Source organism: Aethalodelphis obliquidens, unplaced genomic scaffold, assembly GCF_003676395.1.
Source record: "Aethalodelphis obliquidens isolate GAN/ISIS:26980383/991018 unplaced genomic scaffold, ASM367639v1 scaffold113, whole genome shotgun sequence".
NCBI classification, from domain to species: domain Eukaryota; kingdom Metazoa; phylum Chordata; class Mammalia; order Artiodactyla; family Delphinidae; genus Aethalodelphis; species Aethalodelphis obliquidens.
The window spans coordinates 2,903,752-2,929,743 of NW_020838057.1; the positions used below are offsets into that span (position 1 = coordinate 2,903,752).

Consider the following 25,992-nt stretch of genomic DNA (forward strand, 5'->3'; position numbering starts at 1 on the left):
TCCTCACCTGCACTAGCTCATCTAATCCTCACAACCACCCCAGGAGGCAGGAACGACCACTATCCCCATTGTACAGGTGGAAAAACTGAGGCTGGAGAAAGGAAATTAACGGCTAGAGTCCCAGAGCCAAGAGGCAGCCTTGAATCGAGGATAATCTGATTTGGGCACGTAATATCTTCTGAGCAAGGGCCCTGGGTCAGACAGGCCTGGGTACCAATCATGACTCTACTACGCACTCCCTGAGTGGCCTGGGGTACACAACCAAATGTCTCTGCGCCTCAGTGCCCTGATCTGTAAAATGGGGATAAATACAATAATACCCATCACATATTGAGCACTTATCAAGAGCCAGGCCCTGTGCTAAGCACTCTCACATAGGTATTAATCTATCAGTTAATCATCACAGCAGCCCCTGAGGTGCGTACTATTATTATTTTCCCTTTTAGAGATGGGGAAACTCAGACCAAGAAGTTAAGTAACTGGCTCAGGGTCATGCCCTCAAAGGCTCAAAACTCAGGCATTTAGGCTCCAAAGTTCACCCTCCCCCTGCTGAGCTGTGGTAAAGTACCCTCCTCAGTGGGTGTTCATGAAGGTAAAATGACATCATGCACGCAAAGCCCTCAGAACAGAGCCTGACCCATAGGAGGTGCCCAGTGAACACTAGTTATTATTATCACGCACTCGTCATTCAAAAAATATTAATGGAGGGTGCAGTCGGTGTCAGGTTCTGTTCTAGGAGCTGGGCATACATCTGTGAACAAGACAAAGATTTCTGCCCTCGTGGGGCTTCATCATGGCCATTATCACTGCCATCATGATCATCACTGCCATCATCACCCTGATCATCTTCATCACCATCATCTCCATCATCACCATTATCATCACCATCATTACAATAGTCATTACCATGATCTTCATGACCATCATCATCACCATCGTCTCCACCATCATCTCCATCATCACCATCACCACCATTATTACAATAGTCATTACCATGATCTTCATGACCATCATCATCACCATCATCTCCACCACCATCTCCATCACCACCATCACCACCATTATCATCACCATCACTTTCATCATTACTATCACATTACCATCAGGATAGGCATCACCACCATCATGGTCACCTTCATCACCACCACCATTATCATCATAATCATCCTCACCATCACTATCATCTTCACCATCATAACCACCATCATACTCATCACCACTGTCACCATCGTCCTCACCATCCTCACCACCTCACATGGTGCCTGTTGTATTCACAAACAGATCTTGTGATTCCACCTCCTCTAGTCCCCCAGAAACATCATTCACATTTTGTTTTTAATTAGATACTTTGGTTTTCCTATTTGGGTTTGGGAGTGTCTTAAGTCCCTCAGACCCCAGATGAGGTCACACATCTCCCCGCAGAGGCCTCTCTTCCTCCTCTGGGGTAGTAGTGGTTGGTGCAGGTGTGCTGGGGGGCCAGGCCACCTCTGCCAGTCTCTTTACAACCTCACCCAGCTGCCCCAGACCCTGGGCAGCCTCCACCAGCTGGGTCAACCCCAGTCCCAGGGCGTGGCGCTCCTGCTGGTCCCGCTCCAGAGCCTGTGTCAGCCTCTGTAGCTGGCTACCCACATCCCTCACAGCAGCCACCAGCTCTACCAGGGCAGGCGGATCACAAGCCATGACCCTTACAGGTGGCACTGGGGCTTCACATGGGCCAAGGGGGCCTGGGCTCTGACCAGGAGTTGGCCCTAGGGTGAGGCGGTCAGGGGGAGGTTGATCCAAGGGGGGGGCCATAGGGGACAGGTGGAGGTCAGGGGTCACAGTGGGGTCAGAGGCTGAGTGTGGAGTCTGGGTAGGTGGAGAGGTTACTTTGGGGCTCTGGCTTGTGGGTGGTTTGAAGTTCTCAGTGGACAGTGTGTCTACGCTGGGGGCTGGAGAGGGCCTGCAGGGGCTGGACTCTGTTGCTGGACAGGGCTCTAGGCTCCACATCTGGGACGTGGAGGGGTGAGGGGCCCCTGCGAAGGTCAACCGGGGGTGTGGGCTGGGCTTGACTGTTGGTGCTGAAGAGGGAAAGGGAAGTTCTGTTCCCAAGGAAGTTAGAAGGGACTTGGCAGTGACCATAGGGGTTGAGGTGGGGTGAGGAGTCATGGTGGGGTAAGCAGTGGTGGTGAGGTGAGGGGTTGTGGCAGGGTAAGGGGTTGTGATGGGTTGAGCACTGGTGATGGGAGGAGGGGTTGTGGTGGGTTGCGGGGTCGTGGTGGGGTGAGGGGTTGTGGTTGGGTAAGGGGTTGTGATAGGTTGAGCACTGGTGATGGGAGGAGGGGCTGTGGTGGGGTGAGGGGTTGAGGTAGAGTGAGGGGTGGGGGTGGGGTAAGGGGTGGCGGTGGTGTGAGAGGTCATGGTGGGATAAGGGGCTGTGGTGGGGTGAGAGGTTGTGGTGGGATAAGGGGTCGTGGTGGGTTGAGGGGTCGTGGTGGGTTGAGGGGTTGTGGTTGAGTAAGGGGTTGTGATAGGTTGAGCAGTGGTGATGGGAGGAGGGGTCATGGTGGGGTGAGAGGCTGTGGTAGAGTGAGGGGTGGGGGTGGGGTAAGGGGTGGCAGTGGGGTGAGAGGTCATGGTGGGATAAGGGGTTGTGGTGGGGTGAGAGGTCGTGGTGGGGTGAGAGGTCTTAGAGTGAGGGGTCGTGGTGGGGTAAAGGGTGGTAGTGGGGTGAGAGGTCGTGGTAGGGTGAGAGGTCATGGTGGAGTGAGGGATGGTAGTGGGGTGAGGACTTGTGGAAGGGTCTGGGAAACTAGAAGGTTCTGGAGTTGTGCTGGGGTATGGAGATGTGTCCCAGACTGGGGTTGTGTCAGACTCTGGTGTCAGCTCTGAGGTAGGGGAAAGACGGGTCACCACCGCCGGTGCAGAGGGGTCAGAGGTCAGTTCTTTGGGCATGGTGGGTGGTGGAGTGGGTGAAAGCCCAGGGGTCAGCGCTGGAAACACGGTGGCATCAGGGGTGGACAAGGTAAGGCCAGGGGTTGTCAAGGTGCGGTGAGAGTTCATCCAGGAGGCCGGGTCTGGGCTGGGCGGCAAAGTGGCGGGAGGGTCAGAGGTCACCTCCGGCGTTGAAGCTGCTGTGGGGATGAGCTGCGGCGCGGAGTCAGAGGTCAGGACAGGGCCCGGGGGCCCCGGCGAGGCGGAGGGAGCTGGGGAAGTGGTGGGGGGCGCAGTCCTGGCCGCTGTGGGCCGCAGCCGTCGCTCGGGCCACGGTTTCCTCAGTGAACCTGTTGGAGGAAAGACGGCCGGCGGAGGTCAGTCTGCTCCGCCCACCCCGCGGCATGGTCCGCCTCCTAGGGGTGGGCTGACCAATGGGAAGGCAGAAAGCTTTGTGATGTCATGGGTCGCCGGCAGACTTCATCCGCCCTAGTGCCCCACCTCCACGCTTCCTCCATGTCTCCAGGCGCCACCTGGCGTCCTCCCCTCCGGGAGATGCGGAGATGGGCGGCAGGGGGGAGGTGGGATGTGGAGGGGTACCTGGGATGTAAGAGGGGGCCGAAAGGCAGAGATGGGATGAAGGGAGATAAAGAGGGAGAGGGGAGTGGGAGACGGTGCATAGCATGAGGGGGAATCTGAAGGGTAATCTTAGTAATCAAGACAAATCTCTTTACGCCATATTTTTAAACAATCAAAATTAATACAAAAGATCTACAATGAACAAAAAGTCAAAATTTTAATCCAAGACAGGATCCGACCTACCTCACCGGAATCCCCCCTAAAATTGGCTCTGTCAGATCCTGGTGAGGTAGGTCAGATCCTGACTTTAGTTAAAATTTTATTTAGTTCATCGTGGATTGTTTTTGCATTCATTTGTTTTTTAACCTATGGTATTAAGATCTTATTTATCTTCATTACTAAGTGTTTGGAATGCCCCCAAATTTTAGGCCCGAGTAAAATGAGAAGGCTTACCCTCTTCCAGGCCCTGCTTCCAGGTAAATGTGAATTTTAAGCACTTTTTACAGATGAGAGAAATAAGGCCAAGAGGGTAAGTAACTTGCCTGAGGTCACACACAGTTTGAAAGTTCCAGGGACAAGATCTGAACCCAATTCCTTTACATACAGAACCTAGGCCATTAAGTATCACTTTCTCAGTCATGGAAATGTTCGGTGCTGTCCAATATGGTAGCCACTGGTCACCTGTGGCTTCTGAGCAGTCGAAATGTAGCTAGTTCAACTAAGGAATGAATGTTTCCTTTTTCAATTTTCTTTTTTTTTTACCTTTGAATGGATTTCTTTTTTAAAATTTTTTAAATTGAAGTATAGTTGATTTACAATGTTGTGTTAGTTTCAGGTGTACAGCTGAGTGATTCAGATATATATACATACACACACACATATATACATATTCTGTTTCAGACTCTTTTCCCTTATAGATTATTATAAAATATTGAGTATATTCCATGTACTATACAGTAGGTCCTTCCTTTTTCAAATTTTTGATTCACTTAAATTTAAATAGCCACCTGTGTCAGTAGCTACCATATTGAACAGCACAGCTCAACAGAATTCCACTTTTCTGCAGGGTCTTTGAGGTGCGTCGTGTCCCCCTGCAGGGCCAGAGGAGCAGTTAAGTAAAGGGCTTGGCCTCCAGCCAGGCTGCCTGGATTTAAACCCCAGCTCCATCACTTCCTAGCTGGGTAATCATGGGCAAGTTACTTACCTGCCTTGAATCTCAGTTTCTTCCCCATTTGTAAACCATAGATATCCACATACCTCCCTTGTAGAGTAATCATGAGGATTCAGAGATCGTGTTTGTGCAGAGCACTTACACAATGCCTAGCACATGACAAGCATTCTCATGATTATTTATACTGCCATAGTCATTGATGTCTGTGCCTCAATTTCTCTTATCAGTGAAATGGGAACAATTATAGCACTTACATCATTCATGAAGGGCTCATGTGGCTGCTACGAGGATTAACACATATAAATATGTTAAAGCATAATACATATAAAGTGCATAAAATAGTGCCTGACACATGGTATATTGCTTGATAAATGTTAACTGTGCCTAGTTATTATTTCAAGAATCTCAGCTTAGTTCGATAGAACAGGGCCTCAGTAACCTAGAGTGGTATTGATTTTTAATTTTTCAGACCCAAGGTGCAGAGAGCTAAGCTACTCATACCCCACTGTGCGTTGTCATTAATAGTCCCTGCGATGTCTTCTCTTGTTTTATTTTACTTTTTCTCCTCTTTAACCCCAATCTCCATCCCCTCGTCCTCTCCCATAGGTACCTCCACTCTAGTGTGTTTCACATATGGCCTTAAACATATGTGTGATCTTAAACAATACGGAATGCGTAGATGTGTTTATGTTAATATATAAGTGTATGTGTATTTTTGTGTTTGTGCTTTTAATTTCTGCAAATAATATTCTGCTGGAAATCTCATTCTGTTTGACCTTCCCCTCAGTATTATGTTTTTCATACCTATCCATGTTGCTGTGTATATAGCTCATCATTGCTTTAGCTATTGCATAAAATTCCATCACGTGTAACCATTGCATTTCTCTTCCTTGTTACCCTGCTGTTGGACACTTAACTTGCCTCCAATTCCCTAATACATCCTCACACATATTCCCTTATAAGCCTGTGCAAGAATTTCTCTGGAATATAGATCTAGGAGCAGGATTGCTGGGTAATAACGTATAATCATATTTAATTTCACTAAACACCACTAGGTTGTGTTTATCGAATTGCTACAGCCAGTGGGGATGCCTGTCTCCCCACACCCTCACCTACACTTGGTATTATCTACCTTTCAAATTTTTTTCCATGCTCGTCATTGTTTTAATTTGAATTTTCTGATTCATGATGAATGTGAGCACTTCCAGATATACTCGTTGGGCATTTGGGCTTCCTCTTCTGCAGATCGCCTGTTTGTATCTTTTGCCCATTCTCTTATAGGATTTCCTATCATTTTCTTATTTGTCAGAGTGACTTACATGGTATAGGTTAGGGTTTCTCACCCTTGGCACTGTTGACATCTGGGGTTGGATGATTCTTTGCTGTGGGGGATACCTTGTGCACCAGAGGATGTGTAACAACATCCCTGGCCTCTACCCACCAGGTACCAGTAGCCTCCCTGCTCCCAGTCATGACAACCCAAAATGTCTTCAGATGTTGCCAGTTGCCCCCAGTTAAAGACCACTGGTATAGATAATAACCCGTTGTCTCACGATATATTTCTGCCTGGTCTTTCTAGGGTGAGAGTTGGGTCACCATGGGGAAATCTGGAGTCCACCTCTCCATCCCACCACACAAACACCCTGGCCCCCTCGCCCCAGCCACATGCCTCACCTGTATCCCCACGGACCCTTGGAGCTAGAGAGGGATGGCCTGGGCTCCTGATGGTGCCAGCAGTGCCAGAGGGTCCAGGTATGCCTGCGGTGGGGGTCCCCTTGGCTGGGACCTCTCCTGAAGGTGTATCCCACGTCCAGGAAGGCTCATAACCATCCTCGCCACCTTGAGAGATACGGGGAGAACTGAGTAATAACAGTGTTGTGAAGATTTCTTTCCAAGATGCCGGGTTTTAGGAGGACTCCATCAAGAACACAAACTGAAGCTGTCTTCCTGTTAAAATGTCAGCCCACCAAGTGCAGGCATACTCCCTGGGTCCGTGTGTACTCAAAATGTGCTCTAAGATATGGCCACATTCTCATTCGTGATCCATTAGTGTGTGATCGATGAGATTTTTTAAATTAAAATATACATCGAAAAAAAGGAAGCAGCATTGCAGAGTTACAGCCCTTGCGAGGCCCAATCACATCCCTTCCCTTTGTCAGAGAAGCCTTTAGTTAATAGTTCCCAAGCATGCCTTTACACCTTAGCTATACAGGTGGGACTCCCTAATGCTATATTGTTTCCACATGTGTTAGCTTCCTACAACTAGAAAGACTGCACATATACATATATACAGCAAACACCTTCTCACAGCCTGCTTTTTGGCTGCATTCCTTCCTAGCTGGCTGAGCAAGTCACTTCACTTCTCCACGACTCTGTTTCCTCACCTGTACGATGGGTATCGTAATGGCACCTACTCCATGGGGTCACAGGGCTGGCAAGTGATAAGCTGTCCTTTCAGTTAAATGCATATAACTCTAGTTCCTTCTTTTTCTTAACCTTGTGTAACATTTTATCGTATAAACACACAACTGCCGATTTATTTATGCCCCTGTGGATGGGCGGTTCGGTTGTAGCCAATGTTTTGCTGCAGTGGATTCTTCATGAGTGGGAATTGCTCAACACCTAATTGTGGGACTGCCGTGCGGAAGGCATCTCTCTAGATGTCAAACTGCCCACCCTTATCCCTCATCCTTGCCGCTGAGAGACATTTTAAATTTTTGGCAATCTCATGGGGAGCTGGTGGGCAAAGAAGCTGCAGTTTCCCTACAGATGACCAAACTGAAGCCCAGAGAGGGCAAGGAATTTTCCTAAGGCCACACAGCTAAGGAGCAGCACTGGGTTTCAGACCCAGCAGGTCTATCTGCTTCTGAGCAGCAACATCTTCCCTCTGGGGGTAGATCTCCTGGGTCGCACCTCACTCCTTCCCTGTTGAGCTTTTATTTAGAATTTGATTCCAAGGTCACTCCCTGCTTCCCCTTGAGGAAGTTACACCCTGTTCTATGCTTCCTGGGTTCTTCAGAGCTAATTCTATCACAGGCTTCTTCCCAGTCTCCGTGGCTGGAGTGGTTATGAGTGTGAATTCTGCAGTTTGAATCCAAGCTCTGCCCTTCGCTGTCCTGACCTCTCTGGACCTCAATTTCCCTACCTATAAAATGGGGACAAGGATAGTACTCATATCATAATGTTCCACGTGGAGGAGGTGAGTTAAACCATGGTATGCACTTTGGGGACTTCCCTGGTGGTCTAGTGGTTAGGACTCTGCACTTTCACTGCAGGGGGCCTGGGTCCGATCCCTGGTCGGGGAACTAAGATCCCACAGGCCACACGATGCGGCCAAAAACAAACAAACATGGGATGCACTTAGATGGTGCCTGGCACACGGAGATTATTCAATGAATATTAGCTATTATTGATGCTCATATTACCACGCAACCTCTAAATGTAATCTGGCATTTTAATTTTTTTTTTTTTTTTCCCTGTACGCGGGCCTCTCACTGTTGTGGCCTCTCCCGTTGCGGAGCACAGGCTCCGGACGCGCAGGCTCAGCGGCCATGGCTCACGGGCCCAGCCGCTCTGCGGCATGTGGGATCTTCCCAGACCGGGGCACGAACCCGTGTCCCCTGCATCGGCAGGCGAACTCTCAACCACTGCGCCACCAGGGAAGCCTGTAATCTGGCATTTAATCTTGGATGCTCTCCCCTCTGCGCAGCCATGACATACAGCGATATCCCGAGTCCATGAGTCATCCCACCTCCCCACTGGGTGTGGAAACTCCATTAGACACGGCTGTCCATCTGCATAGCCTCATCCATTCCCGCAGCTGCAGATTCCCTCCTCCCAGGCACTCCTTGGAGCTCCAGGATTGCATATCTCATATCTCCACTTGGGTGTGTCGAACGCATCACTAATGGAGCTCTTAATATCCCCACTCTGGATCCTGTGCACCCACCCCGCAGCGTTCCCTGGTCCAGTAAAAGGCGGGTCCCCATCCCCTACCTCACTCTCTCTCCTCAACCCTCGCACCCAACGCATCACTCGAACCTACCAGCTCAACCCCCGGAATGTAGCTTGAACACCTGCACTTCTCTCAGTCTCCACTGCCACCCTTGTTGAGGCCACCGTCACGTCTGCATGGACCTTCTGGTCTCCCTGCATGCACTCTTACACCTACATCCACCCCCCTGCGGCATCCTGAGCGAATGCTTTGAAAATACACATGTGGGGGACTTCCCTGGTGGTCCAGTGGTTAGGACTTTGCTCTTCCACTGCAGGGGGCATGGGTGTGATCCCTGGTCAGAGAACAAAGATCCCACATGCCACAAGGCGCGCCCCCCCACCCCCCCAAAAAAGAAAGAAAATACACATGTGATCACATCCTCCATAACTTAAAGTGCTTAAAATGCCAAGGGTTTCTGCACATAGAATAAAACCCAGACACGGGCCTCATCCCCGATCACTCTCCCCCTGCCTGGCTCACTCCACTCCTGCCAGGCCAGCATTCTTGCCCGTCTCCCAAGGTCCCACCACAGGGCCTTTGCACATGCTGCTCCCTCTGTCTGGAAGGCTCCTTTAGCTCCCTCCAGGCTCCTCATCACAGCAGATGTCTTTACAATGGACCACAGACCTCACCTCCTGCCATCATCCCCATCAACCACTTCACTTCCGCCCCACTGACCTTACTGCTGTTTCCTGAACCAGCTAAGCACACCCCCATCTCAGGGCCTTTGCATGTGCTGTCCGCTCTCTACAGAACACTCTCCAAACAGTTATCTGCATGGCTTCCCCCCTCTCCTTCTTGAGGTTGTCACTTAAATGGCACTTTCTTAGTAAGTCATCTCTTGATCATCCTATTTTAAATTATAACACTTAGCCCTCCCTTCCCCCTCCCTTGCTGTGCTCATCACTGCTATGTTCCCAGGGGTTAGTACTCATGCCTGCCACACAGCAAACATTTCAGACATGAATTAATGTCTGCGTCTCCAAATTCCATCATCCAGGAAGCCTCAAGAAATTTTGCTTCAGTGAAATGGAAAGTGAGAATTCAACCTTCATAAGCTTCCAGCTTCATCTCCTGTACACTCTCTCTAGACTTACACAGCGGTCTCTCACTGGTTCATTCATTCATTCATTCATTCAACAAGTATGTAAAAAGTCTCTACTAAGTCTCTACAACATAGATCCTGTGGTAGACAGAATAACGCTCCCCAAAGATGTCCAAGCCCTAATCCCCAGAACCTGTGAATATGTTACCTTTCCTGGCAAAAGGGACTTTGCAGATATGATTATGGGTCCAGAACTTGAAATGAAGAGATTATCCTATGTTAATCCAAGTGGACCCAATCTAATCACACAAATCCTTAAAATGAGAGAATCTAACCCGGCTGTAGTGACAAAGATGTAAAGACAAAAGAAGGACCAGAGAAATAGATGCAGCATTGCTGGCTTTGAAAATGGAGGTAGGGGCCATGCGCTAAGGAATGGAGGGGCCTCTAGAAGCTAGAAAAGGCATGGGAACAATCCTCCCCTCAAGCCTCAGAAGGAACACAGCCCTGCCCTGCTGACTTCGATTCTAGCCAGTGATACCCATGTGGGACTTCTGATCTCCAGACCTGCAAAATAATAAACGTGTGTTGTCTAAGCCCCTAATGTGTGGCCGCGTTATGGCAACAACAGAAACTGACATAGCCAAACACAAGACAGCTAAAAGTCTAGCAGAGACGACGTGCCCTAAACAGGCAATGCAATTTTCTCAACTCCAGCCTCTGCTCCTCTGAGAATCCCCTTCCTCCTGGTGTCTGCTGGTGAAAATGACACCATCTCTTCTGCGAGGTCTTTCCCAATTGCTCTACTAGAAATAATCACTCCGTCCCTGGGATCCTGCAGCTGTTGCTCATTTACGGTAAATAACTTTTAACAACCAATGTTTTGCGGTTTTAAATGATTTCACACACATTTTGCTCATTGGATTGGGACCTGAGGTCATCCAGCTCGTTGTTCTAATCCCAGCGCAGCCACAGCTGGAACCCAGCGAGCTGTACTACAGAATTCACTCTTGCAATGACTTCAGTTATTCCAGAATCTTTTCCAATCCAACAAGCAAACTGTGCGCGAAACCGTTTAAAATGGATCTCAATAATGGCTCCTAAGTTAAAGTTTAATTTCTCTGAGCCTCATTTTTCCCGCACCTGAAACACAGGGGCAACACCAGGACCTATGTCACCCAGCTGGAATCATGCGTGCCTGGCACAGTGAGCTCTCCTTGACTCTTTCCAGGGTCCTTGGAGCTCCGGTTTTCGTTTTTTTCCGGAGGAAGAAACTGAGGTTCAAAGAAGCAGTCATTTTTTTCAAGGCCACCTTGCTAACGAGGATAGGAATTCCTGTCTGTCGTTTCCCCTCTCCCCACGCCACCCCGCACCTCCCTCCAAGTCTTCCCATTACTAAGGTTGTACACGTTACCCCTGAGATTTCCATCGTGCAATTCCTAGTTCTGTGTTTATTTGTGCCTCGCGCCCAGCATCGGACCTCTCCGCCACGAGAGGTCGCTACGGGATAAGGGAGGTGGCGCCGGGCTGCAGAGAACAAAGCTCAGAAATCCTGGCCACACTGCCAGGTGAGGAGCATCATCTCTGGAAACTGAGCCCTAACTCACAGCTCGGGTGCCCCCCACCCCAAATCTCCGTACCTCCAATGCCTGCTCCGCGCCCCCCTACCCACCCCGCCGCAATGAGACCAGACCGAGGCAGACGCCACTCTGTGAGGTCACCAACCTCTTCACCCGCTTTTATTGCCGCGGCGTGGGCCAGCCGGCCAATCAGGAGGCGCACCGCGCCTGTGACGTCACACGGCGCGGGGCGATTGAAGTCTGCCCTGCCCGCCCCTCCATCCGAGGCCCCGCCCCTCTCGCAGAGGCCCTCGGAGTGCGCATGCGTGTTGAGCATGTGAAAAACGCGGGAAAAGGTGCGGGAAAAGGTAACACATGTGGAAACAATATAGCATTAGGGAGTCCCACCTGTATAGCTAAGGTGTAAAGGCATGCTTGGGAACTATTAACTAAGGTGCGGACATGGAGCAGAAGCGGCGACACCTGGGGGGAGAGAGCGGTCGTCGCGGGGGGACGGGGTCGGCAGAGCCGGGGGAAGAAGCCGCCACGCGGGAAATGGTAGGATGGAGAGTCAGCGAGAAGGATGAGGAGACGGAGAAAAAGCTGAGGGAAGAACCGACCCTGGGTGGGGGGGAGGTTGAGTGGGAAACGGAGCGGAGGGCGCGATGGTGAGAGTGAAAGAAAAAGGAAGACTCAAGGGAAAGAAAGAGAAACTGGCCGTGAAAAACAGGGAGAAACAGCGGTGACGGGGTGTGGACTTGGAGAAAAAATGAGAAAGATGGTGAGAGAGGCTGACGAGGCATAGAGACGAGGAGGGACAGAGAAAGAGAAAGAAAAAAGAGACTCGGAGCTGAAAAGATAAACCGACCGTGAAAAATAGTGAGAAACAGAGACGATGAGCGTGAGAAACTGAAAATGTAAATAAAAAGAGGAGGACACAGGAGAAGAGATGAAGAGAAACTGGCCATGAAGTACAGTGAGAAATAGATACGGGTTGGGGGTGGGGGAGTGAGAAATGGAAAATGAAAGAAAAAAGAGCCAGACGCAGAGGGGAAAAGATAAAGAGAAGTTGATTGTGGGGAAATAAAGAGAGAAATAGAAATGATGCGAGTATGAACTTGATAAGGAAAGAAAAAAAATTAGAAAGGTGATGAGAAAGAAATGGGCGGTGAAAAAAAAGTGTTTGAGATGAGGAGGGTGAGAAATTGAAAGGGAAAAATAAATACATAAAAATTTTAAAATAAAATTAAAAAGTAAAATAAATTCCTTTGGGACTTCCCTGGTGGGTCTGGTGTTAAGACTCTGCGCTTCCACTGCAGGGGGCGCGGGTTCATCCCTAGTCAGGGAACTAAGATTGCCTGTGCCACACAGGCGAGGCCAAAAAGAGAGAGAGATAGAGAGAGAATGTGAGAAACAGGAGCAGGGGGTGATCAAGAGAGACCCTGCGCACGGATAGGACAGAGACCTCACACACACACACACACACACACACACACACACACACAGAGGAAGGTAGAGAAATGGGCAACATCTGAGGGGGGTCAAGGCCCCGGGGGTCAAGGTCAAGGCCCCTGGCAGCAGAGATGGAAGGAGGCAAGCAGGTGACAGCGAGACAGAGGCGGAGGGGCAGAGAGGGACAGAGCTGAGGGGCTGGAGGCTGCTCCCACTGGCCAGAGGAAGGGGGTCCGGCTGAGGACAGAGCCCTCGACCTGGATGTCCCCACCCCGCCTCTGAGCCATAGCCCGACCCTGACCAGAGCGTGAGCTGGGAGAACAGGTTTGAGGGGCTGGGGTGGGGAGACAACGTGGTGACAGGGCGGGCCTGGGCTGTGAGGTCTGGGGGGATTTCCGTCGAGGCTCCGGATCGAGGGACACGGGCTCCCAAGGCCCGGGTTGGTTTACAGGAGGACTGCGGGCCGGGGCTTGGCTGAGCCTGGTCGGATTCTCTGCAGATCACACCGCAGGGGGTGGGGATGGGTCTCCTTTAGGCTCTGGAGGACAGCGCTACTGCTGAGTCCAGGAAGGGAATGTTCTTAGAGTCTCTGGAGCTGAGGAGAACCTGTCTGGGGTCTCTGAGACCCAGGCCAGCTCATTTAGGAGGATCTTTCTGGAAGCCCGGCAGGGAGGTGCACAGAGGTTTATGGAGGGCCCCTCCCCACCCCGGCCATGCCCCTCACCTGTGCTTGGAAGGCACCTCGTCGTTGGGGAGGGGGCCCCTGTGCTCCCAGCCGTGCCCCAGGGGAGAGCGTGTGCAGGCACCGCTGCAGCGGTGGTCCCCTTGGCCAGGTCCTCTCCTGACGTGGGGTCCCAGGTCCAGGGGGGATAGTCTTCCTCATCTGCATAGCCTTGGGAGAAATTGGGGAAGGGGACAGCCCCGACCCGGCTCAGAGGTCCTTGCTGTTGCTCTGAAGTCCCCTTCCCGAATCTCCTGGAGTGACTCTGGGTCCCCACCCCCATGCCACCCTGACTCCTTGGCCCCTGAGCCCCCGTCCCCCGCCGTACCAGTGCAGGTGAGCCCCACGTCCTCCTCGTGGTCACAGTTGTGCTGTCCCCACGCCCTAGCGGGGCAGTCGCTCAGCGAGGCCTCACTTCCCTTGCAGCCCACATCATCCAGCCAGATGGGCCCGGTGCCAGGGCCGTAGTGGGTTTTGCCCACGCGGGGCCTAACCCTTCCGCAGCCCAGCTCCCAGCAGGCCACCATGCCATCCCGCAGGTCCCAGCTGTCATCACACACTGTCCCCCAGCGTCCAGCGTGCCACACCTCCAGCCGCCCGGCACACCGGTTGGGCCCATCAGCCAGACGAACCCGGAACAGGCCTGCTGGTAGACAGCCCAGATCAGGAGGGGTCAGCAGGGGTTAGGAGGGGTCAGCCTCACCCTCCACGTTCCTTCCTCTCACCTGATGCCCCAGTGGGGGAGGGGGCTGGGTCTTTGGAGGACTCTGGAGTACCTACTCCTGGGATCTCGGCCAATGGCTCCATGGTGGCCTCAGAGGTCAGTTCTCGGGGGCCCTGGGTGGTTGGTGTTGCCAGGGTCTTAGAGGTCCGTTCCCGGGGGACCCGGGGAGTCCGCCTTTCGGTGGTGTGTGAGGTCAGCCTGTGAGGGTCCTCCGTGGTCAGCCTGGTGGTAAACTCGGAGGTCGGTCTTCGGGAGGCATCAGTGGTCGGAGTGGTGGTGGTCAGTGAGGTCAGTTCTGGGGGACTGTGGGTGCCCGTGGCCCTGGAGTGCTTAGTGGTTGGTATCACGGCGGGCTGAGTGGTCGGTCTCTTTGCGTTTTTGGTCACCCACTTCTTTGTGCTTTTGGGTATCTTCCCTGGGGCCTTGGTGGTGGTTTTCTCAGGAACGCTGGGGGTCCGCCTCGCAGAGGGCTTGGTGGCCAGCTCCCCCGGGAGCCAGGCATCTGGATCTCTACCCAGGCCAGGGATCCAGCTCCAACTGAAGGGGTCTGAGATGGAGTCCAGCCCGGGGGTCCCTGGCAGACAGGAGGGGAGGACAGGGGAGACAGCAGACACCGTGATTGTCCTTCTCTCTCATCTCCCCCTACAGACAACCACCAAGTTCCCATGCATTCATTCACATCATAGACGTTTACAAAGCACCTCCTACGAGCCAGGCCCTGTGCCAGACCTGGGCATACGGTGGCCAGCCACAGCCGGCACCATCCCACCTCTGGGCACTTACAATCATGATGTGACTGCCCCCCTTCACCCCGTCGCACTGACCCATCCTCTCCATCTGCCCAGCCACTGCCTGGCTTCCTGTACCCTCTGACTGGTCTTCCCCCACACCCCGTGTGTGTGGGGAAGCTCTCACCGCCCCACCAGGGTGGTACCAGGCCACTGCCCAGCTCAAAACCCTTCTGTGGCTCCCGTGGCCCTCAGGAGGGGAGGGAAAGGGGAAAGTGCCTCAGCTTCAGGCAGAATGGTTGACTCCATCCTCCCAGCTGCCACGGCTCACCTTACATCTTTCTGATCAGCACAGGGAAGGCGGCAGACACCATGGGCGATGCCAAGGGTTACTGATGCAGGACAAGGGTTAATCTTGTCCAAAGAAAGGTTTGGCCCTTTGCTCCTGGCTGCCGGGGGGAAGGGGGAAGCTCCAAGCCCTTTCACCGTCCTGCCTGGTAAGAGTGTGTTGTTTCCCTGTGGGGCCAGGGCCACCTAAATCATCTCTGCTAACACTGTGACTTAACGGGCCACCAGTGGGCCACCAGCCACATCTCATGACTGCGCTCCTATGAACACTCTGACGCCAAGGCTGGGAGATCGTCCCTGGTTGGCAATACTTCACGTGAGTTGTCATGCGTCGTCGCTGGGAGAATTAAGTGAGGAAGCTCCACAAGGGTCTCTCCTGGACCCAGCCCCACATGCCTCTTCCCTCAACTGACTTTTTAAATTTTTGGCTGCGTTGGGTCTTCGTTGCTGCGCTCGGGCTTTCTCTAGTTGCAGTGAGCGGGGGCTACTCTTCGTTGCGGTGCGCAGGCTTCTCATTGCGGTGGCTTCTCTTCTGGCGCAGCACGGGCTGTAGGCGTGCGGGCTTCAGTAGTTGTGGCTCGCGGGCTCAGCAGTTGTGGAGCGCGGGCTTAGCTGCTCCACAGCATGTGGGATCTTCCCGGACCAGGGATTGAACCCGTGTCCCCTGCATTGGCAGGCAGATTCCTAACCACTGTGCCACCAGGGAAGTCCTGATATGGACCATTTTAAAAGTCTTTTTGTGGTACGCGGGCCTCTCACTGTTGTGGCCTCTCCCGTTGCAGAGAGCACAGGCTCCGGACGCGCAGGCTCAGCGGCCATGGCTCACGGGCCCAGCCGCTCCGCGGCATGTGGGATCTTCCCGGACCGGGGCGCGAACCCGTGTCCCCTGCATCGGCAGGCGGACTCTCAACCACTGCGCCACCAGGGAAGCCCAAAAGTCTTTACTGAATTTGTTACAACATTGCTTCTGTTTTATGTTTTGTTTTTTTGCCTGCGAGGCATGTGGGATCTTAGCTCCACAACCAGGGATTGAACCTGCACCCTATGCATTGGGAGGCGAAGTCTTAACCACTGGACTGCGAGACAGCTTTTCTGATTGTTGTGAATCCTTCTAGAAAACTATGGAACCCGAGGGTGGTCTTGGGGACCTCCCAAATGATAATGTGTCACACGGGTTTGCAGCGATTTGTCGGGGCGTCTCTTTCTCACAGTGAACTGTGAGCCTCTCAAAGGCCAGGGTTGCATTCGTTGCATTCTGAGGACCCAATACCTAGCTCAGTGTCTGGCGCTGGATAAATAACGGCAAATGAATGAACACGGGCCAAGCCTGAGTCTACTTCAAGTGGTCCTCCCGTCACACGGGCTTCTTGCCATCTCCCGGTGCCCCATGCCTGCTTCCTTTCCTCTTCCTTTTCAGCTTCCCTCTAGGTGGGAGACTTCCTTGATTCTTGGCGGGAAGAAGAGGAGGAAGAATCCCAGCTGTGCCGCTTAGCTGCTGTGTAACCTCTCTGTGCCTCAGCGTCTTCATCAGTAAAATGGGCATAACATCCACCAATTTGGACGCATCGTGAGGTGTGAATACGGTCACGGGCGGGGGCTTAGGAGGTGAGCGCTCAGTTGATGTTAGTGCCAATGTTAGTTCCCGTTCCCTCCTCCAGGAAGCCCTCCCGGAGCCAGCGAATGGCCAGGGCCTCCTTACCAGTGCAGGTAACTCCAACGTCCTCGTTGTGAGCACAGTTGTGCTTCCCCCAGGGAGCGGCAGGGCAGTCAGCGAGGGAAGCCTCGGTCCCCACACACCTCACGTCGTCCAGCCAGATGGGGCCGGCGCCCCAGCCGAAGCGGCCAGCAGCAGGGTCTGGCTGCCGAGGTCCACCGCAGCCCAGCTCCCGGCAGACCACAGCCGAGTCCCGCAGGTCCCAGCTGTCGTCACACACGGTCCCCCAGCGCCCACCGTGCCACACCTCCAGCCGGCCTGAGCACCTGCTGGGCCCGGCCACCAGGCGCAGCTGGGGGGACCCTGGGGTGGGAGAGACCCAAAGAATTCGAGTCAGACCTTCCTCCACCTTCGCTCCATCTTCCTTCCATTCATCCACCCTTCCTTCCCAGCAGCAAGTGTTTATCCAGGCCTGTGCTGTGCCATCGTCTGCATCAGGCACAGGAATAGTCAGGGTTGGGAACTCCCTGGCGGTCTGGTGGTTAGGACTCCGTGCTTTCACTGCCGAGGCCCGGGTTCAATACCTGGTTGGGGAACTAAGATCCCACCAGCCTCGCGGCACGCCAAAAAAAAGAAAAGAAAAAAGTCAGGGATAAAGGGTGGTTCCTTGGAAAGCTCAACTCAGAATTGCCATATGATCCAGAAATTCCACTCCTAGGGATATATATGCCCAAGATAAGGTGAAAATGGGCATTCAGTCAGATACCCATATGCAAACATTCACAGCAGCATTATTCACAAGAGCAATAATGTGGAAACAACCCGAGCGTCCATCAATGGACGAATGGAATGGATAAGCAAAATGTTGTCCATCCATATGATGGAATACGATTCAGCTGTTACAAAGAAAGAAATTCTGACACACTCCACAATATGGATGAACTTGGAGAACATTATGCTCTGTGAAATAAGCCAGACACAAAAGGTCCAATACTATACGATTCCATTTACACACAGTGCCTGGCTGGCAAATTCACAGAGACAGAAAATCCAATGGTGTGTGCCAGGGGCTGGGGAGATGGAGGGGAGGGCAGTGAGCGTTCAATGGGCCTGGGCTATCTGTTCGGAACGATGAAGAAGCTCTGGAGATGGTGGTGGCGATGGCTGCACAACATGATGAGTGTATTTTTCACGACTAAACTATATGCTTTAAAATGGTTAACATGGGACTTCCCTGGCAGTCCAATAGTTAGGACTCTGCACTTCCACTGCAGGGGGCGCAGATTGGATCCCCGGTCGGGGAAGTAAGATCTGCATGCCGTGTGGCACAGCCAGAAAAACAAAAAGTTGTTAAAATGGTCAATTTTACGTTGTGTATATTTTACCATGATTTTTAAAAAATAAAGAAAGTGGGCTGTGGAACAAGTTGCCTTCATTGGAGTCCTGGCTTTCAGACTTTTTAGCTGTGTGGCCTCGTCTGTAACGTGGAAACCAGACGGTACCTACCCTGCCAGCGGCTGGTGGTTTTACCTGACGAAGGGGCTTGGAACAGCGCTGGTCATGTGAGCCAGTGACAGCTGAGTCTATGGCAGCTGTTATCATTATTATTATTATTATTCAGAAAAAGGGGAAGCAGGCCTCAGCTAATAGCGATCAAGTTCCCACATCTTCAGCCTTCGGCAACCTTGAGGAGATGGCTGTATTAATCATGGCTTTTTATTTGCAGTACCTGATGCTTTGACATCTCGGGGCCTTGCTGACACTGGAGGGATTGCTGATTCCCAGAGACAGGAAACCACTGGAGTGTGCCCTTCATATGAAACCAACCCACCCAGAGCCCTCACCCACCACCTCGTGTCAGGCTCACACACTCCAGCCATCATCCACCTGCCCCATCACCCCAGGGCATGTACCCGACAACCAGGAGCAGCAGCTACGCTCCAGAACCCGCCGAGATGATGCAAACCAGCCCATCCGGAGTCATCTCACCCTGCCTTGTCCATTCCTCCCCATGAAGCCACACTCCAGGCTTTGCCCACCGTCGCCCCTCGCTCCCTCTGCCTCCTGCTGGACCCTGGTGCTTCCCGTGTGGCCCTGCGTCGTGTGCGGGCTGTGCCCCCTCCTCTTGGGAATTGTGAGAAACCAACTATCTCTGCAGTGACAGTGGTCTCACCTGTTGGCCGCACCACACAGCATGTGAGACCATAGTTCCCCAACCAGGGATCAACCTGTGCCCCCTGAAGTGGAAGCGCAGAGTCTTAACCACTGGACCACCAGGGAAGTCCCTAAAGCCTGTATTTTTTTTTTTTTTTTTGCGGTATGCGGGCCTCTCACTGTTGTGGCCTCTCCCGTTGCGGAGCACAGGCTCCAGACGTGCAGGCTCAGCGGCCATGGCTCACGGGACCAGCCGCTCCGCGGCATGTGGGATCTTCCCGAACCGGGGCACGAACCCGCATCCCCTGCATCGGCAGGCGGACTCTCAACCACTGCGCCACCAGGGAAGTCCCCTAAAGCCTGTATTTTAAAACAACATCACTGACTAGTTCTTTCGATACTTGCGAGAAGGAGGCGGCCCTGTGAGTTTCAAGACAGCTGGAGCAGAGCATTAGACTAAGCAGGGGCTTTCTGAGTGTGGGCTCCGTCTCCTCCCCTCCACCCTTCCCTCTCCCCGAGACCTCTGAGGCAGTGAAGGAGGCACCTGGGGGCTGTGGGGAGTGGCGGAGGGGCAGGAAACAGAAGCTAAACCCCTACTCGGCGACAAAAAAGAACAAAATAATGCTGTTTGCAGCAACACGGATGGACCTAGAGATTGTCATACTGAGTGAAATAAGTCAGACACAGAAAGACAAACATCAGATGATATCACTTATAGGTGGAATCTAAAAAAGGGGGTATAAATGAACTTATTTACAAAACAGGAGTAGAGTCACGGATATAGAAAACAAACATGGCTACCAGGGGATAAGGGGAAGGAGGAATAAATCGGGAGCTTGGGATGGACATATACACGCTACTATATATAAAAGAGGTAATAAGGCCTACTGTATAGCACAGGGAGCTCTGCTCAGTACTCTGCGATGGCCTACATGGGAAAAGAATCTTAAAAAAAAGCAGCAGCAGCCAAGCCCCACATTTGGGGTGAGGGGAGCAGGAGGGACTCACCAGCTTCCGGCCCAGGCTCCTGAGGGGCCGCAGGGGAAGCGGGCGGAGGTGAAATGCCTGCTATCCGCGCAGCCTGGCTCACCGTGGGGGGCGGGGGCCTGGATGCAGTCTCCCTGGGCCTGGAGCTGTTGCTGCCCACCGCGGGGGCCGTGGGAGGGACATATCCCAGAGGCATACCTGGGGCGTGAGAGGGAAGAGGTGACCACCACCCACTGCTGTGCTACAGGCAGTTCCCCACACCTGCCACCCCAGGACCCCCGATGGAGACTGAGGTTTCACGATGAGCAAGACATGCGGCAGGTGGGCTGCTGGACGGAGGGAGTGCGGGGCCCTGGGGTACACCTCCGGAAAACACACAAGACGCCCCAGCTCTCACCCCTCCACTCGAGGCCCCCGCTCTGGCCTCTCCCCCAGGGCCCCCTCACCGTCACACACGGCCCCAGCGTCCTCTCGGTGATGACAGTCATGCTGGCCCCAGGGCCGCGCAGGGCAGAAGCGCAAGGCCGTCTCGTTTCCCCGACAGCGAAGATCGTCCAGGAGGATGGGTCCAGCCCCCTCCCCGAAGAAGGCGCCTCCAGGGGCAGCCAGCGCGGCCCCGCAGCCCAGCTCGTGGCAGGCCACAGCGGCGTCCCGTAGGTCCCAAGCATCGTCACACACGGACCCCCAGCGCCCGCTGTGCCACACCTCCAGGCGGCCCGCGCACCCGTGGGGGCCGTCTGCCAGACGCAGCCTGGGGGCCGGGCCTGGACGTGGGGAGAGGGAGAACAGAGAGACGGGAAACTGTGACGGATAAGCAGCTTTAGGCCACGCACGCAGGAAACTGTGATGGACGAGCAGGTACTGAGCTATGCACGCAGGTGACTAGGATGGATGTGCAGGTACAGGCCACGTGCTCAGGTGACTAGGATGGATGAGTGGATATAAGCCTCATGCTCAGGTGACTAGGATGGGTGAGCAGGTACAGGCCACCTGCTCGAGTGACTAGGATGGGTGAGCAGGTACAGGCTATGTGTAGTGTCCCGCTTCACGCCCAAGATGGGGCTGGAAAGCAGCCATTCCATCTTCAGTTTGCAAGTGAGGGAAAGACTCTGAGCTGGGAAGTCGCTCTCCAAGAGTTCAACTCTGGTCTATCCACTGCCCCCCATGTCCCTGCCTCCCCAGGGATGAGCCCTGGGGACGCTGGCCCTGATGCCCTCCACCCACCTCCCCAGGCAGGTCCCCACTCCACAGCTGCCTTCCCCAGCCTGTAAAGCAGGGCTTCTCAGCCTTAGTGCCCCTGACACGGGGGTCAGGGCATTCTCTGCTGTGAGGGGCCGTCCTGTGCACAGTAGGATGTCCAGCAGCATCCCTGGGCTCCACCCCCCAGAGGCCGGCAGCACCCCCAGTGCCCCACACAGTCATGACAACCAGAAATGTCTCCATATCACCTGGGGAGTGCGGTTGAGAACCACTAGTCTAGATGTTAACCTCTTGTTGGTTTGGGGGTACATTTCTGTTGGGTCTTCGTGGGGTGAGAGTTGGGTCACCTCTGGGGAGTGTGGAGTCCATCTCTCTAGCCTGCAGTCGGTGTCTAGAGAAAAGGACAGGCCAGAGAGGGGGAGATACTCCTGCCTGCATCACCCAGCTGTGAGTGACACGCTCCCTCACGGGGCTGCCCTGAGGAGCAGAGATGTTGGTAAGATACCAAGCCCCCGGGCCCCTCAGTGGGGTTCACTTCTCCCCAACAGCTTCTTCTCCCGCTGGAGACTCAACTCACCTCCTGGGAACTGGGCTTCAGAGGCCCCATTTCTGCCCCCATGTGCTTCCCACGGAGGCACCACCATCACTGCCTCTGGTCCACCAATCTGTGCCCCGACCTGTGTCCCCTTGGTCTCCATCCCCACCACACCCTACACGCTAGATACCCAGATCCATCTGTGTAGTGGGACAGACACGGCAGTCAAGTTCTGGGCCATCTGCTTTACATCTCTGAGCTTCTGTCCTGCATCCGTGAAGGGTGGGGCGAGGACATCCACCCAGGAGGCCAGGCAGGTGGGGGTGAGGCCCAGAGCTGGCTCCCAGCTTCCTCTGTAGCTCCCTCTCCCCTTTCCCATCCACCGACTGAAACATTTCCTGCCCCCTGTGCGGGTAGGCGGGCAGGCTCCTCTAGTGGGTGCAGCCCTTGAACTTTCCTACCCCACACCTGTGGGCCACCCCTGCCTCCTAAAAGTCAGGAGAGTGAGAACTGGGTCTGTGCCCGGTGTGGATGGGGCTTAATGAGTGTGAAAAGAAGGAAGGAGGGAGAGAGAGAAGGAAAGGGGGAAGGGAGTAAGGAAGGGAGGGAGGGGGGAGGGAGGGAGGGAGGGGAGGGAAGGAGGGAGGGGAGGGAAGGAGGGGGAGGGAAGGGGATTAAAGAGCTCCTTAAAGTTGAGACCTCGGTGAGCGGAGGAGGGGGCGTGGCCCTGGGGGAGGGGTCTGGAGAGGCGGGCACATACCGGTGCAGACCAGTCCTGCGTCCTCGCTGTGGTCACAGTTGCTCCGGCCCCAGGGGCTTCGGGGACAGTCCCGCAGGGCCTGCTCCCCGCCTCCGCACCCCACGTCGTCCATCCACACGGGCCCTGCGCCCGGGCCGAACCGGGCCCCGCCGGGGGCGGCCAGCGCACCCCCGCAGCCCAGCTCGCGGCAGGCCACGGCGGCGTCCCGCAGGTCCCAGCCGTCATCGCACACCGTGCCCCAGCGCCCGCCGTGCCACACCTCCAGGCGGCCGGCGCACCCGTGGGGGCCGGAGACCAGGCGCAGCCGCTCTGGCGGGCGGGCGGGGAGAGGGGCAGTCAGGGGCCTCGTGCGAGGCAGCTGGGGATACGCGGATTCAAGCCGCGGGGGGGGGGGCGGGGGGTCAGTGGCCTGAGATGGGCCTGCCAACCGGCTGTTAAGGGGAGAGCCAGGATCTGAGCAGGCCAAGGGCCTGGGTCCCGGGAGTGGACACCCGGGTCTCCTGACCGGGTGGGGAGCCTGGGCCTGACTGTGAATCCCCGGGGGATGCAGTGCCCCCGCATACCTGGAGGGGGGGGTCCCAGTTTGGTCCAGCGGGGCCTAGCGCCTCACCCCATCCAGATTTGTTGCAGAGGGGAGGCCTGCGCGGACTTACCCTGGCGGGGGGCTCCGGCAGTCAGCAAAGGGGCCCTAGTGGACTTGGCGGGCTTGGGCGGCCGGGGGCTCTTCTTCCGGGAGCCGCTCTGGGGGGTCCCGGCTGGGCGGGGGGCTGGGTGAGGAGACAGCAGGGAGGGAGATTGGCAGCTGCACTTCCTGGGGCCGCAGGTCAGTCCCGAGAGTCCCCAGGGGTCCGAAGGGGGCCTTGGCGGGGGCCCTCGGGATTGTGGAGGAGACGGGCCTCTGTCCCTTCTCCCTCACAGCCGAAGCTGGAGACAGGGCACATGTGGGGGGGGCTCACCAGGCATCACCGGGGCCTCCTCAGAGCCGGGGCTCAGCTCCCCAGACAGCCCCGGCCAGGGGTCCCCATCCAGGACTGAAGGTGAGTCGTCCCAATCCCTGGAGTCCGACACACGCTGACCTTCGGGAGAGCAGCGTGTGGCTGGACCGCACTGGCTCTGTTTTGTCAGCCCCATCTCAGGCCTGCGGCCCCGCCCCCTCCCCTCTTTGCCTGGCTGAGCTTTGTCCCACTCACGAGGAACACGCCCAAGCCAGAGAGGTTCCCTATCAACTTTTACCCTTGCCTTCGTCTGATAGGAAAACAGGAAGGATGCCTTTTGCTGACATAGAGGATTAATGGTCCATGAGGAATGACGGTCATAAGACCCCCTGGGGGAAGGAAAACATGCTTCTCCCTTGGTACTCAGATTCTGTCTCTAGCGTTGGCCCCTTTAAATCTTCCTGCACCCTTTGCGGTGGTGCACAGCACAGCTGCAGATAAATGGATCACTGCCCACCAGATCCATCCTGCCTGTATGAGTTCCCCACAGTAAACTTCATAGTTGTTCTTTACTGCTTTCTTTATTGGTCTCAAAGTTCCCTCTCAGTTTGGAAGATATTACTCAATATCCCCGCCATGCGATCCCCAGATGCTATAAAGAGGGCAGGCCCTGAGTGAGGCAGGAACCCTCCAAGGTAGTGGTAAGTCCTGGCTTTGCAGGGGGTGTCAGAGGTGGGGTGTCTGGACTTCTGGATTCTCAGAGTTACTGGACTGAGGACTTGTGTCCCTGGGTCGTCTCTGAAGCAATGTTCCTTGGAGGGGGTCGAGGGCCCCTTACCTGCACAGACGACGCCTGCGTCCTCCTCGTGGGAGCAGATGTGGGCCTTCCAGCCACGGTGGGGGCAGAGGCCCAGCTGCTGCTCACCGCCCCGGCAGGCCAGCTCGCTCAGCCACACGGGCCCCGCGCCCTCCCCGAAGAAGGCGCCTCCAGGGGCAGCCAGCGCGCCCCCACAGCCCAGCTCGCGGCAGGCCACAGCAGCATCCCTCAGGTCCCAGCCATCGTCGCACACGGTGCCCCAGCGCCCGCCGTGCCACACCTCCAGGCGGCCCGCGCACCCGTGGGGGCCATCGGCCAGACGCAGCCACTCTGGGGAGGACAGAGGAAAGGCTGTGATGTCCTGGAGACCCTGGGGCCAGGGGGAGGGTACGGGCTGGGGGCTGTCCTGCAGGGCATCACCGGGAGGCCAGTGTCCTGGCCGCTAACGGGGAGCCCAACTCCTGGGTACCCAGGGGAGCAGTGGTGCCCCGTAGGAAGCAGGAGGCTGTCGCCCAGGTGGTCCTGGGGGAAGTGGTGCCCGAGGTCACAGGCGGATGGGGGCGAACAGGGTCCCATTGGAGGGTGAGGCTGGGCACGGGGTGGGCCTGCAGCTGAGTGAGGCCAGATGGAAGAAGTGTTTGGGGCCACTTACCAACAGCCTGGATCCCCATCAGAGCCACTGGAAGGGAGGTTGGAGGGGTGGACAGAGTGAGGCCTCATGCCTCTGAACCAGAAACCCCGCCGCTGGGAAGCAGGACTCTGGGTCGAGGGCCTGGCGAGGTTCAGGTCCTTGAGGTGGGCGGGGCCCCAGATGCCTCAGGGCAGGCGCCCAGGCCCTTTGCACTCCCCCAGGGGCCTGACTAAAGGTCAAATGATGGGTGACCCCCCACAGGATCAGGGCTGGTGGGGCGGGGGTGGGGGTGTAGGAGATAGGTCTCTGGGGCTCCTAAGAGGGTAGGACGGGGGTGCCAGAGGCTGGGTCCCTGGGGGATCAGGCAAGGGAGGGCCAGATGTCCTGTATCCCCCAAGCAACAGGGATGAGGCCCCGGAAGTCTGAGGCTCTCCAGTGGGTGAGCTCAGGGGTCAGAGGGTGGGGCCCAGGCCCAAGTCCCCGAGGAGAAGGGTCACTCACCGAGGAGGCAGGCCAAGACCCTCATGTCTGCAGAGTCGGGGCAGGGATGGGGTGAGTGGGGAGAGGAGCAGGAGAGGGGAGGAGCTAGCGGCCAAGTGGGGGGGCGGGGGAGAGAGGGAGGCTCCTGCCAGAGGCGCCCGGGACCTGGGGAGGAGCAGGCAGGGGCTGGACGCTCTGCCAGGAGGAGGAGAGGCTGCTGAGGAGGCAGCAGGGGACGGGAGGGGGGGCGGGGAGGGGGCTGGCCGGCGGCTGAGGCCTGGGGAGGAGGGCGGTGGCAGGCAGCAGGGAGGGTGTCCAACTGCAAACACCCACTGGGGAGCCGGCCTGGGGGCAGCAGGCTGCAGGGAAGCATCCAGGCAGGGGCGTACGCTGGGGGACAGGGGTGCACGGGTGGGGTGCCCACCCATCTGCCTCCTCTCTTGTCCAGCCAGGGAAGCGAGCTGGGACCAGAGAGCATCAAGGATGGATTCACATCAGATGCCGGGGTTGGGGACCTGGCACAAGTGGGGCTCCCGGTGCAGCAAGAGGGCTTGCAGCCAGACACCAGGAAGAACTTCCTGGATTGGGAAAAGAGACAGAGA

At 55.4% G+C, this 25,992-nt stretch overlaps 1 protein-coding gene across 1 annotated transcript; it reads right to left on the minus strand.

Annotated features, from left to right (window-relative positions):
* Positions 1-1,209: 1,209 nt before the first annotated feature.
* Positions 1,210-25,516, minus strand: SSC5D (scavenger receptor cysteine rich family member with 5 domains). Its single transcript, XM_027097419.1, has 13 exons — positions 24,932-25,516; positions 24,301-24,609; positions 23,484-23,603; positions 23,181-23,294; positions 22,528-22,836; positions 20,479-20,796; positions 20,054-20,230; positions 16,937-17,254; positions 14,163-14,735; positions 13,766-14,080; positions 13,441-13,608; positions 6,338-6,502; positions 1,210-3,263 (listed from the first exon to the last, which is right to left on the minus strand). The coding sequence occupies exons 1-13, from the start codon at positions 24,948-24,950 to the stop codon at positions 1,405-1,407; spliced, it is 4,764 nt and encodes a 1,587-aa protein (XP_026953220.1). The 5' UTR covers positions 24,951-25,516; the 3' UTR covers positions 1,210-1,404.
* Positions 25,517-25,992: the final 476 nt, after the last annotated feature.